The sequence below is a fragment of the Crinia signifera genome, chromosome 2 (genome assembly GCF_055691185.1).
Source record: "Crinia signifera chromosome 2, ASM5569118v1, whole genome shotgun sequence".
Classification (NCBI taxonomy): domain Eukaryota; kingdom Metazoa; phylum Chordata; class Amphibia; order Anura; family Myobatrachidae; genus Crinia; species Crinia signifera.
Genome location: NC_139218.1, coordinates 251317930 through 251331986, shown reverse-complemented (window position 1 = coordinate 251331986; position 14057 = coordinate 251317930). Strand labels below are relative to the sequence as shown.

General features: G+C 43.8%; 1 protein-coding gene across 1 annotated transcript; it reads left to right on the top strand.

The window, feature by feature from the left end:
• The first annotated feature begins 202 nt into the window (after positions 1 to 202).
• RPL24 (ribosomal protein L24) lies at positions 203 to 10039 on the top strand. Its single transcript, XM_083174244.1, has 6 exons — positions 203 to 281; positions 434 to 509; positions 1705 to 1815; positions 7218 to 7354; positions 9451 to 9508; positions 9915 to 10039. Exons 1-6 carry the CDS (start codon positions 277 to 279, stop codon positions 9993 to 9995), a joined length of 468 nt encoding a protein of 155 aa, XP_083030370.1. The 5' UTR covers positions 203 to 276; the 3' UTR covers positions 9996 to 10039.
• Positions 10040 to 14057: the final 4018 nt, after the last annotated feature.

The window sequence follows — 14057 nt, the reverse complement described above, 5'->3', positions numbered from 1 at the left end:
ATACACACAATATATTAATATTCTTATTATCATCTATTGTAGAGGAGATCATAAAGAGGAAGCATGCACCGGTTAAAACGGTTACACACAACTCCATCTCCCAGCCAGTAGCAGCAGTGCTATATTATGATCAGCTGTGTGCCGATGCGTCTCTCCTGTCTCCTACGCCGGCAGTGAATGTGTTATTAGGAGCGTGGCCCCGCCCCCTCTCGTCACATCTATATATAGCCCGTTACCCATAATCCTCTCTTTCTCTTCGCCATCTTTGCCGGCACCATGAAGTAAGATGGAGTCATGTTTATGTGTCTGGGGTGCCCTGGTTGTGAATCCGCCGCCATCCTCCGGCCGGGGCCAGTGGGTTGCTGTGGCGGAATGGGGATGCGGCGGCGCCGGAGATCCCGCTCACTCATCGCTCTTCATTGTCTGTTTGCAGGGTCGAGCTGTGCAGCTTCAGCGGCTACAAGATCTACCCGGGCCACGGGCGGCGCTACGCCAGGATTGACGGGAAGGTGAGCACTGCGGCCTGGGGTTGTCGCAGGGGAGACCGAGGGTGTCTACGCCGGGGCAGGAGAGCTCGGTGTAGCACACTGACAGAGCAGGCCTCCCCGGCCTCCCTGCTGCTGTGCCCGCACAGTGTCAGGCCTGTCCGCTGTGTATGGCCTGCTTGGGCTGTGTGCAAATGGGACGTGTTCTCCTGCATCCGTATATATTCTCACTGGTGTCGCTGGTATATACGGCCTGTGTTGTCCTGGATGTATACTCTAAAGAATCTATACACACGTAAAGATTTTTGGCCAGTCTGTTGGTGGAAACAAATCTGGTAATGTACGGAATCAAAGGACAATTTTTTTTCTCTCTCCCGAATGCAGGGAAACAGACAATTGTCATTCAAATAAATAGGTTAAAGCCTTCTGATCTAACAATGTATCCAAACAGTAGTTTATCCATTTTCCATTGTGCAGATGACTTACATATTGGTGTCAGTATTTCTCCTCCTCTCTGTATTTAAACTAATATTGGTGTCAGTAGTAATGTATATAATGTAAGCTACGTACTGATAACCAAAGGTTAATCTTTTAGAGTGCCTATATATGTGTTGTCACCTTAAGGAGCAGCCGCTTCAGGGGATGGTCAGTTCCCCAAACAAATGGAAACAAGAAACAGAAAAGGGAGAAGCGGCGCTCAAACACCAACGAAGTGTATGCATCAATTTAAATAAAATATGAAATTTAATAACACATTAAAAAATTATTGAACATAGAGTAATCACATGAACAATATATAAAACATAAAGGACTTATTGGGAGAGAAGATAATGTAATAAAGCTAAAAGACATCTTTGCCAACGGGCTAACACCTAGGCATCCATCAGGAGATCCACAAACCTGTTATATAAACAGACTTCCTCTGAACATTCATTGGACACAAGTTTTTGATCAGTGCAGGTTTAATCAACATACCAGTGGTGACTATTACAATATCTTCTCTCCCAATAGGTCCTTTATGTTTTATATATTCATGTGATTACACTGTTAATTTTAAATTTCAAATTTTATTTTAATTGATGCATACACTTCATTGGTGTTTTTGAGCGCCGCTTCTCCCTTTTCTGTTTCATTTATATAATGTAGTTTCAGTGATAACTGTAATGGAGAGTTACTGTATATCATATTCATATGAAATATGAATTTCCTTTTTTATTAGGTCTTCCAATTCCTGAATGCAAAATGTGAGTCTGCATTCCTCTCCAAGAGGAACCCACGGCAGATCAATTGGACTGTGCTATACAGACGAAAACACAAGAAGGGACAGTCGGTACGTATGGCATATCAGATGCAGCTTGTGAATAAAGCTGTGGTTATTGCTTTTTTATCCAAGTTTTCAGATGTCATAATAGGCATCTCTGTATCTCTAGTGTCTTGTCATACAAGGCAATGTTTTGCTCACCAGGCAATTGGCTCTGCTCTAGCAGATTGGGTGCTTGCACATTGACTGCTTGCTGTGCCAAGGTGTGGCCTACCCTCCAAACTTTCACAAAGTTCCTAGCTATCTCCAGCTTCAGAGTAACTGGCTGTTGCTGAGTCTACACCTTGTAATAAAGAGCCAGTGATAGGCTTGTAAAGACTGGCTTGGAAGGTAACTTCTGCCTTTACTGCCCAGCCTTGACCAGGACCCTTTTTTGTATCTCTTTACATTAGTGTTTCTTGTAGGTCTGTATTCTTTGAGGCTGTGATCCTTGTCTAACTTTTCGCCCCAGTCTCATATTAGATTTATGCTGGGTACACACCAGGACGACTAGGGCCCGATCCCCACAATCTAGATCCAATTCCGATCAATTGGATGTAGATTGTGTGGTGATTGGGCCCTTTTCTGACCTGCTGTGGACCGATACCGATCCGATGCGCGGTCCCGCGGGTCGGTCGTTATTGAGATCCTACCTGCTGCAGGTAGGATCTCAAGGACAGAGAAAAAGAGAACCAACCGAAGTTGGTATGGAGCGCTTGCCACGGGTGGTTTTAATCAATTAGCTGCTGCTTAATTTATTTATTTATTTATTTGCAGTTTCTTATATAGCGCAGCAGATTCCGTTGCGCTTTACGGGAGTAGTCAGCTCCCAGATGGAGAAAAACAATATAAATAAGAGGTATAGCAGCGCTAGTTTTACAATGTAGAAAATTTATTACACAATAAAAACAAGAATAAGAATAAAAATAAATAATAAATTCATTGAACCAATTGGTAAAAAACAATGACAAAGTATATAGTGAAACTGGACCCAATTATATTCACCGATGCTGAACGATGTTGAGACCTGCTTCTGATCCGAGGGAAATGATGATGGGGGGGGGGGGGAGGGAGTCCTTTTTCGGCCACTTGAATGGTGTCCTGTAGCGGAGATGTTTGAAATAGACTGCAACCGATGGCAAATGTGGAATTAGCCTGATCGGGAGTCCCGCTGATGTAGGAACAGGTGTCCAGACAAGGAATGTTGGCTTGAGGTACTCGTGGAGGTCGGCTGTCGATCAGAAGTATTTTAGCAGGTAGGGCAGTCCTTGGTGAAAATAGTGGTGTTGGAAGTAAGGTGGGTCCAGGCACAGGGTATCACCAACGCGTTTCGCAGTTCTCAGACTGCTTTGTCAAGGTGACAAAGCAGTCTGAGAACTGCGAAACGCGTTGGTGATACCCTGTGCCTGGACCCACCTTACTTCCAACACCACTATTTTCACCAAGGACTGCCCTACCTGCTAAAATACTTCTGATCGACAGCCGACCTCCACGAGTACCTCAAGCCAACATTCCTTGTCTGGACACCTGTTCCTACATCAGCGGGACTCCCGATCAGGCTAATTCCACATTTGCCATCGGTTGCAGTCTATTTCAAACATCTCCGCTACAGGACACCATTCAAGTGGCCGAAAAAGGACTCCCTCCCCCCCCCCCCCCCCCCCCATCATTTCCCTCGGATCAGAAGCAGGTCTCAACATCGTTCAGCATCGGTGAATATAATTGGGTCCAGTTTCACTATATACTTTGTCATTGTTTTTTACCAATTGGTTCAATGAATTTTTTATTATTTATTTTTATTCTTATTCTTGTTTTTATTGTGTAATAAATTTTCTACATTGTAAAACTAGCGCTGCTATACCTCTTATTTATATTGAGGATCTCAAGGACGACCATACAGCCGGGTGCGGGTCGCCATCGGATCGGACCCGCTCACGGTGCACATCGTGAGCGGGTCGTGCCCCCCCGCGTCACCGTGAGCGGGTCGGACGAGACACTGACGACCCGCTCACGATATGCATCGTGAGCGGGTCGTCCTGGTGTGTACCCCGCATAAGAAGTACAGCTGTTAAACGTATGGTTCTACGCTTAGGCTGCCACAGAAGTTGTAAAGAAGGAAAATCCCAAATCCTTCAGAGTCATATTAGATTAAAGTTATTGGTTAGGTTGTGCTAATGACATTTAAGTTGTCGCCTTACTCCAAGTTAGCCATGTTAGGCCAAATATAGGGGGATTTACACTGCTTAGCAAAACTAGTGCTTCCATTAGGCTGCTGCCTGAGCGGGTGGCTTACTAAGGCTGCCTGCGAAAAAAGTGGTATAGTACTTCCTCTCCCAGACACCACTGCTGGCTTGGAGCTAGTTTGACAAAATTTAGCCTAGGTCAGTGGTTCCCAAACTTTTTTTGTATCTCGGCGCCCTAGAGCATGGGTCTTCATCCTGTGGCCCTCCAGATGTTGTGAAACTACATGTTCCAACATGCATTGCCACATTTTTTCCTATATGAGCATGCCAAAACTGTCAGGGCATGCTGGGACATGTAGTTCCACAACATCTGGAGGGCCACAGGTTGAAGACCTGTGCCCTAGAGCATCAAAACATTTTCAAGGCACCCCTAGGCCAAATGCTTCTTATCAAGAAATTAAGGGGAAAAAAATTTAATTAAGTGCATTGTGTTTGTCAGTTATCTGGTGAGGGACAGGATTTGTTTCTGTTTGTCCACATGTTATGATTGGCTGCCACAAGCACTGGTTTTGCCTGGTACATTAACCATAAATAATATGAATTGATTCTGGTCCACCAACCCAAGGCACCCCTGCAAGTGTCCTGAGGCACCCCAGGGTGCCTAGGCACACAATTTGGGAACCACTGGCCTAGGTGTATATAAACTTTGCACTGACCCTGCTAAGCAGGATAGTCTATGCTTTCCACTGATGAAATAGTTTCCACTGATGAAATAGTAGAACATAGTAGAAGATGAACATACTAGATGGTCATTAAAACCAAGCATGTTTCAATCTACCCAGAGCACCAGATAAGGCAGCCATGGTTTGCACACTGCTTTGGGTACAATGTTGAATAAGCATAACATTTTGAAGACCTACAAGGATAAAATGAGCAGTGAACCTTTGACTTGTTGGCCAATCCAACACTATTGTCACAATGTTTGCTATGGTTACTGTTGCATTTATACAATGGGGTTGATTCAGTTGTTTTGTGGGCAACCTCCAAAACTATAACTTAAGACTTCAGTTTTAGTGCCCAAACCACATTTCAGTTTGTACTTCAGGAGGCTGCAAGCTGAAATGTGACCACCCGGCTGCATGCTTGACTAAAAGAGCAAAATGTACTTGTTCCATTGGACACCATTTAGTGTCAGAATTACCAACAATTGAGGTGGCCATAATGAGGTTTACAGAAGTTCTATAAAAACATTGTAAGGTTCATGCCTGACAAAAGATACTATGGGTTTTGTTGCCTTGTAACACTTTGTGATAGTGGCATACTTAGAGGAATTTCAATTGCTTTTCTAGTCAGTAGCTTCCATTTATTGTATGCTGTTAAGTTGTGGGTGCCCATCACTTATTGCAGACGTCTGTTTGCATCCTCCTGATATGCAGGCAGAAATCCATCTCAAGTAGGGCTTTTGAGCCTTGCACCCTTAACATTGGAAAAGCAGTTTTTGGGGTGTAATATGCAGATTTTTTTACCATTGTGGTTGAGCAGCTGATCATTTGAGAACTACTGGTGCTAGATACTTTTGCTATCTCACCTTGGTGTCCAAATGCAGGTGACGACAGGACCAGATCAGTCTGGGGCATTAGGAACTGGTACATCTATGTTGACATGCATTAGGTCAACCACTGAAGGTTGACATGGCTTAGGCTGACACAAACATTAGGTCGACATGCTATACCACTAAGTTTTATTTTTTGGCTCTCGAATAAGTGTACCGCCATGCCCTTGGGCACGGTGCCTTAAAACGATCTGTGCACTATGCTATTCTCCCTCCGTGCCCTAGTGCAGGGCTGGGCAATTGCGGCCCTCCAGATGTTGAGGAACTACACATCCCATCATGCCTTGCATAAGTTTCAGCATGGCCACATAGCAAAACTTATGCAAAGCATCCTGGGATGTGTAGTTCATCAACATCTGGAGGGCCACAATTGCCCCGCCCTGCCCTAGTGGATTGGTAGTACATGAAATACCGCCTGTTGGCTCAAAGTGAAAAGCCCATGTCAACCTTTTAACTGTCGACCTAATGCTTGTGTCGACCTTCCATCAATGTCTACCTGTTTTTAGGTGTCAACCTTCAGTGGTTGACTCTATGCATGTCTATGCATATCAACCTAACGGGCGTATACCTTAAGTTCACACCTTTGGTTGTGGCTGGAAGAGGATCTCAACCCTTTGAGTGCCAAGTGATTTTCTCTAAATGGGTGTAAATTGCCACACAAACATTTTTATTCATCATAATGACCTGTAATGTTTACCTTTTTTTTATACAGGATTTTTTAAAACACATTCTTTGAATTTATAGAACGGATTTGAGTGACGCTGCCATTTTTAGCGGAATTTTTTCACATTTCAGATGTTAACACTCAAAGGGTTAACCTGCTGTGACTTCATTTGGGTTGACTTTTTTTACTGTTCAGTTGCTTGTGGCTAGGTACAGGCTTTCATTTGGTCATGTGGCTGTTCACGGTCAAGTGTTATGCTTGTTGCTTGTATTCCTTGTGCTGTTCAGCAGTCACTGTATACTAGAATCAGAAACCTCACATGGGTCTGATGCCTACCATGGTTCTAACTGTATATGCTTCTATGGGATCCCCCACACACAAAAATGGAAACAAACAAAAATATACTCTTAAGGGGCATACATACATAGAGATGTGTGCTAAGCAACTTTGCTAAGCTATTTAGCATAGGTGATTTCCTGGTGTCCAAATCTCCCATGGGGAGCAAATACACATGCAGAGGTTTGTGCTAAGCATTTTTGCTTAAGCAAAAAAAAGCCGGGTAGTGGGTTAGAAAGAGAGATTGCGATCAGTATTTCTCATTCTGTACACACACAGATTTACACTTGCTAACCAATTTGACTAGATTTTGACTGCATGCACTAAATTAGCAGGAGATAATCTCTCGGGGCACACACACGGAGAGATATGAACTCACTTTCTAAGCAGTCTAGTCAGATTGCTTAGAAAAAGCACAAAAATGCTGTGTATGCCCCTTTAAATTTAACTAGATCCAAACAAAACCTACTTTATTTAAGGTTTTATAGTGATCTTGTATAATTTGACTGACTGTCTAATTTGTTTCTACATTAGTTGTGTTTTCTCAGATTCAAAACTTGTAACGACAAATAGTTGTAGACCTCACTACCATTTTTTTTTCTGGTCTGGACTAAAATGTAAAACCATGTTATTTCAGGAAGAAATTCAGAAGAAGCGTAGCCGTCGTGCAGTGAAGTTCCAGAGGGCTATCACTGGTGCCTCCCTGGCTGAAATTATGGCCAAGAGAAACCAGAAGCCTGAAGTGCGAAAGGCTCAGCGGGAACAGGCAATTAGGTGAGTCCTTACATATAGGGCAGTATTCAATGACAAAAATTCGCCGCGTTTCATGGCGAGTTTGTGCTTTTCACGCCGTGGAGAGAGGTTTTTTTTCTCCAAAGGCGAGCCACCCTATTCAATGTGAAATATTCTCCGTCTTTCTAAGTTATTCTCGCCGCCTCTCTCCGTGTAGAAATTCTCCATCTTTTGATGGAGAGCAGGAATGTGAACTTTTAAACTAAAAGGGTGTTTTTTTTAATTTTGGTGTCCAAAAATCATGTTTTTTTTTCTGTGAAGGGCCATGTTATTTTTATTCACGTGCCTATAGCACATGAATATATATTTAATTTTAAAAAAAATATTTTTTTACATTTTTTTTTTTTTTTTTTACACAGTGCAGCCAGCAGGGGGCCGGAGCGCTCGAGCCGCTCATTAGATATTCATATATTCACTGCACCCGAAGCACGTTCGGGTACAGTGAATACTGGGTCCCCCGCTGGCTATAGGGGGGGCAGCCTGTGCTGCCTGGGTCCAGGGGAGCCCTGCTCCCCTCCCCATATCCCCTACAGCAGCCAAGAGAGACTTTAATCTCTCTTGGCTGCTACGTCCCCCGGCTCCCTGACAGCTCCCTGCCGCGGACGCTCGTCCGCTGCAGGGGTTAAGACTCGCCGCGAGTGGCGGCGAGTCTTTAACACGTTGAATAGGGGGAGCAGGAGTGGCAGCGAGCCCTCCGGAACACGGAGAGTGCACGGCGAGCAAAAAAAAATGCTCGCCGTGCACGGAGAATATTTCCATTGAATACTGCCCATAGACTTCTGTAGCAGTTGGTAATTGACATTCGATCTATTCATAGAGCTGGGCATATACAATTATCTGGCAGATTAAATAAACCTCTGGTAATGGATGAGCGCAAATGACAAGCCACTGTTTGCTCCCAAACACTGTAATATTGACCAAAACTGGATTTAACTAAATTGTATGCTTATTTACAAACGGCCCACCTGACAAGCCACTCTGTACTATAACCCATGTCCCTTCCTCCTCGCTTCATAGTGCCACACGAAATCTGTCCTGAACTCCTGTTTGCCTATGTCCAGCTTGTCTAAAGCATTGGGAGCTGCCCAGATTTCTGTCTTCTCCATCCCTGTAAACCAGCTGGCCCATGCTTGCTCCGCATACCTCTCTCCTTCTTTCTCTCTCCTTCTTTCCAGTCCAATGAGTCAGTCTGGACAAATAGACCCACCCATGAGAGATGTGGAGATGTTGTGTGCAATTATGCTTCAATATATTGAGTATCTCACTAAATCGGTTATCCCGTAACCTCTTCCGGTCTCATCAGTGAGAGCCCATTATCCTTCAAGTGTTATGTTTTTGTGCTTTGACTGTACATTAGACTCCATGGGGCAGATGTATTAACCAGCATTAAGTGCATTTCTGCACTTAACGCTGGTTATTGGGGGGATCACTTTTTTTTTTTTATTTAATGTATGAACTGCGCACTTAATGTGCGCTAATGATAGCCTGCCGAGTAGGTCATCTGCAAATCCCACCAGTATTTAGCAGCTGGGGCGATATATTAACAGCATCCTAGGCATTAAATTGCCCCGGCCACATCGCCAACATTACAGCAGATTAATACATCTGCCCCTATGGTTCAAGTCTGGAACATGAGACCCCCTGAGTTTGCAGAACTGAACTGCTTCAGAAAACTGTTACACTTGTACAGACCGGTAAAATGCGTGACTTTGCTCTGCATGCTTTGGGCATTGTGGGTCTTATAACTTGCCACAGGTTACTATTCCCAATAGAGCCACGTGAATAGTGTTCGGAGGCCATTTTTGCTAGCCCAGGGGGGTCCTATGTTCTGAGCTTCAGTAGTCATTTTACGTTGACAGAAGATACCTGGATCATGTGGTCACTAGCTTTTTGTTCTACTGAATTGATCCTTATTGCAGCTGAATCAACCATTTTACTGATGTCTTGCATGCTATTCAGAATTGGTAACCTTTCTCTGGCGTCTTATGGATGTTCCTTCACTGTGGCATAATCTGAACCTTTGTGCAATCTGAGCAGTATGTACTAAAAGCATTAATTTTTAACTTTTCAATTTTCAGGGCCGCCAAAGAAGCAAAAAAGGCTAAGCAGGCTACTAAAAAGACTGTACCAACCAAGGTACGCAATGTTATCCCCTTATGTTTGCATGTGTATCAAGAATCAAACGCCTGTCTAACTCAGGATTGCTTACTTTGAAAGTCTCCTTTCTGGGAGAAGCCCAGAGAGGAGACTGTCAGCAGCACTTCAGGGGTGGGGCCTGATGTAGAAGTTATCAAGCCCTGGCCCCCAGTGCTGCAACTCCTGGGTCTTTGAGGGGCTAAATTATGGTGTCACTGACTGCTCAGAACATGCCAGAACCAGATCTGGCCCTATTTGGGCATAGTTGCCCCTGAGTCATTCAGTAGGGAAGCCGCAACTGTAGCAGATACATGTAGCACACAAGCCTATATCTTGCCCTTAAAGTGTAATAGAAGAATATTTCATGAATACTGATATGACAAGCTGATTAAAATTTTTTTTCTAGGGACCATCAAAGTCTGCGCCCAAGCAAAAGATTGCCAAGCCTGTGAAGATGCAGGCTCCACGTGTTGGTGGAAAGCGCTAAGCAATATGATGCCTATCGGTGTGCTAATAAACTAGTTTTGGAAATATGTCTCGGTGTGGTCTGTGTTTTAATAGAGCACTGCTGCTCATGGTTTTAATTTTTTCCTAAATTGACAATACTAGTTCAGTCCAAGTCACTCTTCAGCCACAAGCATTTCTAACGGGGACATAAATAACAGCCCAGCACACTAGTAGCTGTAGAATGGGATGTACTGGTAGTTGGAATGCGACTTGACAATTCATAAAATTGTGACTGCTGTGACTATAAAGCGGAAACACAGCAGTAAATAACTAGCTCACAGAGTAGTAGGTGTCCTGAAACACACTTGCAGAACATGAAAATTGTCTTTGGTCACTACCAAATTACCTATAAAATTGTCATGGCCAAACAACTACATATGAGTCTTAATGCCTATACACTAGTCCGATTTGGCCAGTTCATCAGATTCTGATTGATCAGCCATGAAAACTGGCCATATCGGATGCATTTGACACTTGATTCAACGTGCTCTCCTGTGCGTATCGGATTCAGAGATCTTACATGCAGCACAAAAGATAACTGTTCACTGGGCCCCTCCATCCCCCACTGCTGGCAGTTGGAAAGAGGCTTGTGGGTAATGCTGCGGGCAGGGGATTTAAAACGCATTCAAATCAATGGGGTGGCTGCTGACTGGGTAAGCGCTCTCAGCCAATCAGTGGCCGCCCTTTGGTTTGGATGGAAGTTTTGAAGTCTCCTGTTCGCTGCTACCGCAGCCTGTTCCCACCTGCTTCCCTCTCTGGCTGGCAGGGGTGAGGATTAGTAGGTTTTGGAGGAGTGTTCCCTTGAACTCCCACAGAGAAGTTAGAACTGTGTATGACCACTTTTAGATCACCATGTGTAAAAGACTCACCCTGGAACACGTTTCCATTGCCAAGAGTGAATAATGTTCCATCCCTATCTGTTGGTCAGCAGACGAATATTTGTTTAATGGAGCCATTGAGAACTATTCCTGTCCAATACATGTTCCACTGTAAGGATTATACAAAGAATAATATCCAGGAGCTTTTCATGGTTGTGTACTGGCTCATTGAAGGGGAATTTTACAGCTGCATTATGCTTAAATTGTAGAAAACTCTGGAGTATTTTGGTTTTATGCGCTCTTCCCAGTTTCGGCATGACCACGTACAAAGTGAGCTCTGCTGAGAGCCCTGACCTCCATTCCATTGAACAAATTCTGTATGAATTAGAATACTAACTACACCCAGTCTGTATTACCCTATACTTGTGTCTGACATCAGTAATGTACTTATGGTGACAGGCTTATAATCTGTTTTGCAAAATTGAGGAGCTTCTCAGAGAGGAGACTGTGGGGCAGACTTATTAAGCTCGGTGAAGTGATAAACTGTTTGGTCGGGTATCTAAACCAATCAGCTACTACCTGTGAAGTTACAGGCTTGGTATAAAAAATTATAGGTAGGACCTGATTGGCCGATGATAAAAACCAGACATTTTATCACTTCACCGAGCTTAATAAATCTACCCCTGTGCTAGCTAAAAAGACTTCTCCATGAATGTAGGGGTTGGGATCATTTGGTCTACAGCATGATGGTCAGTCATTAGGTCGACAAGGTTCTAGGTCATTAGCTTGACAATGTCTAGGTCGACAGTGAAAAGGTCGACATGGAGTTTTTGACCTGAATTTCAACAGTCGACATGGACACCGTGTAAAGTGCACCGCTGCGCTCTCTATGCATCGGGCATTGTGCCTCGCTACGCTCAGCACACCATTTTATTCTCCCACCACGCCCTAGTGGATGGTAGGGCATGTCTGCTCAAAAAAAAAGTGAAAAACCCCATGTCGACCTTTTGACCTGTCAAACTAACGACCTGTCGAACCAATGACCTGTTGACCTTTTCCCATGTCGACCTAATGACTGTCTACCATAATGCTGTAGACCAAATGACCGTATCCTGAATGTAGCAAGTGCTTGAATACTTTAATCAATGTGGTGTAAATTGTACAAAAAAAAACAGCTAAAAATACTGTGATGGATTTAATTAACCCTTTTGAGTGGCAACATCTCTGAGATGCACAAAAATATCCACTATAAATCTGAGAAACTCCCAAAATGGGTGCTACTAGTGCTGAGATGTGGCATTTTTAGCCAATATTTTTTATATGAAGTGAAAAGGAAAAAAAAGGGTACTGGTTTCCTAGCATGGCGCCACCGATTTTGATTGTATCCATTGGGTCGGAAAAATCGCGTCCATCGAATGCCAACCATGCGATCGACCCGATTTTTACATTGGAATCAATGTAAAATGGTCCCTGAGACCCGATTTTACGTTTATTTTAATGTAAAAAGCCCCAAAATCCCCCATTTTAATACCAAACCCCCCCCCTTATGTTTTAAACGCCACCCCACTATTGATGCCAACCCGAAGCGTGGCGAGCGGCGGCGGTACGCGTCCTCCGACCTTTTCATATCCCTACTATCCACGTCGGCGTGGATTTGATTTTATAAAGTGTGGCGAGCCACCGAGCCCGAAGCATGGCGAGCGCAGCGGATACCTTCACAGGTATCGGCGTCCCCTCGCTGCGCTCGCCACTCTTCGGGCTCGCTGCGCTCGCCACACTTTATAAAATCAACTCCACGCCGACGTGGATAGTAGGGGTATGAAAAGGTCAGAGGACACGTACCGCCGCCGCTCGCCACGCTTCGGGGTGGCGTTAACAATGGGGGGGGGGCATTAGACATACTTTTTTACCATATTCAATGTGAAATGGGCCAATATGGCCATTTCACATTGTCACCTATGTAAAATCGGGTTGATTTTCACTTTAAAAGTAATTTAACATTGTTCCCTATAGGAAAACCGCGTCGGTCGCATCGCGGCCCCTTATTAGGGGCTGCGATGGATGCGATCAACGCAATTTTATCTTTCACCGGCAAATTAGCTGGTGATTGACATAAAATCAGGTCCATCGTGTTGATTGTATGCCTTAAGTGCCTTAAACTTAAGGCATACAATCAACGAGATGGGTGCCGTGCTAGGAAACAAGTACCAAAAAAAGTGTAAAAAAAAAATAAATAAATCCTAGAATAGGTCAATACAAGTCATTATGATGAATAAAAATGCTTGGAAATCTTCACACCAGTTTTGACACATTCGCTCGGCACTCGAAGTGTTAAAACTAGTGCAATTTTATGTTTATCCATTTGGTACTTTTGAAGTGATGAAATGAAATTGGGTGCTTTGGGTGAATTATACATTACAGCAATGGTACCCAAAACTTTTTGAATCACGGCCCCCATGAGCATCAAAATATTTTCAGGGCACCCCTAGGTTAAATGCTTCTTATTGAGAAATTCAGAAAAAAAAAAAAATTAAATGAAGTGCATTGTGTTTAGATGTCAATTATCTGGTGAGGGACAGGATTTGCTTCTGTTTGTCCACACATATATTATGATTGGCAGCCACAAGCACTGCCTGGTACATCGACCATAAATAATATGAATTGATCTTGGTTCACCAACCCAAGGCACCCCTGCAAGTGTCCTGAGGCATCCAATTTGGGAACCACTGTGTTAGTGAGATGTGAGTACACTGGGCGATGTATGTACTCAGTGATAATGGAAGCAGCTGGGTCCAGGTGCAGCACTGGTAAGTCAACAAGTTGTCAAATTACTAGTTAACGAGGACCTACCTCATCTGTACTGAACTGAAGAGGAAGGTTTTGTTTTTTTAAGGATGTGTGGGAGGGCACGTCCTTAACTATGAGGGCACACAATAGACTTAAAAGTAAGATACCCCTCAAAAGGAATTTTGTGAGCATGTACTGTATGTATTGGGCTTAAGTCTGGGTACACAGTAGTAGTAGATATATCTACAGATAGATCTACACACTGATTGGGCAGCACTGTTCTCATTTCTCAAATGATCAAGGTCTGCCACCTACCAGTGTGTCAAGTCAATAAAAAGTTGCACAGTGTGAGTGGTTCTGAAACAGTCTCTGAAAAGTATTTGGGCATTGTGGGGCGTTACTGGTATAATGTAGAGCAATGCTTTTCAACTGTCTTC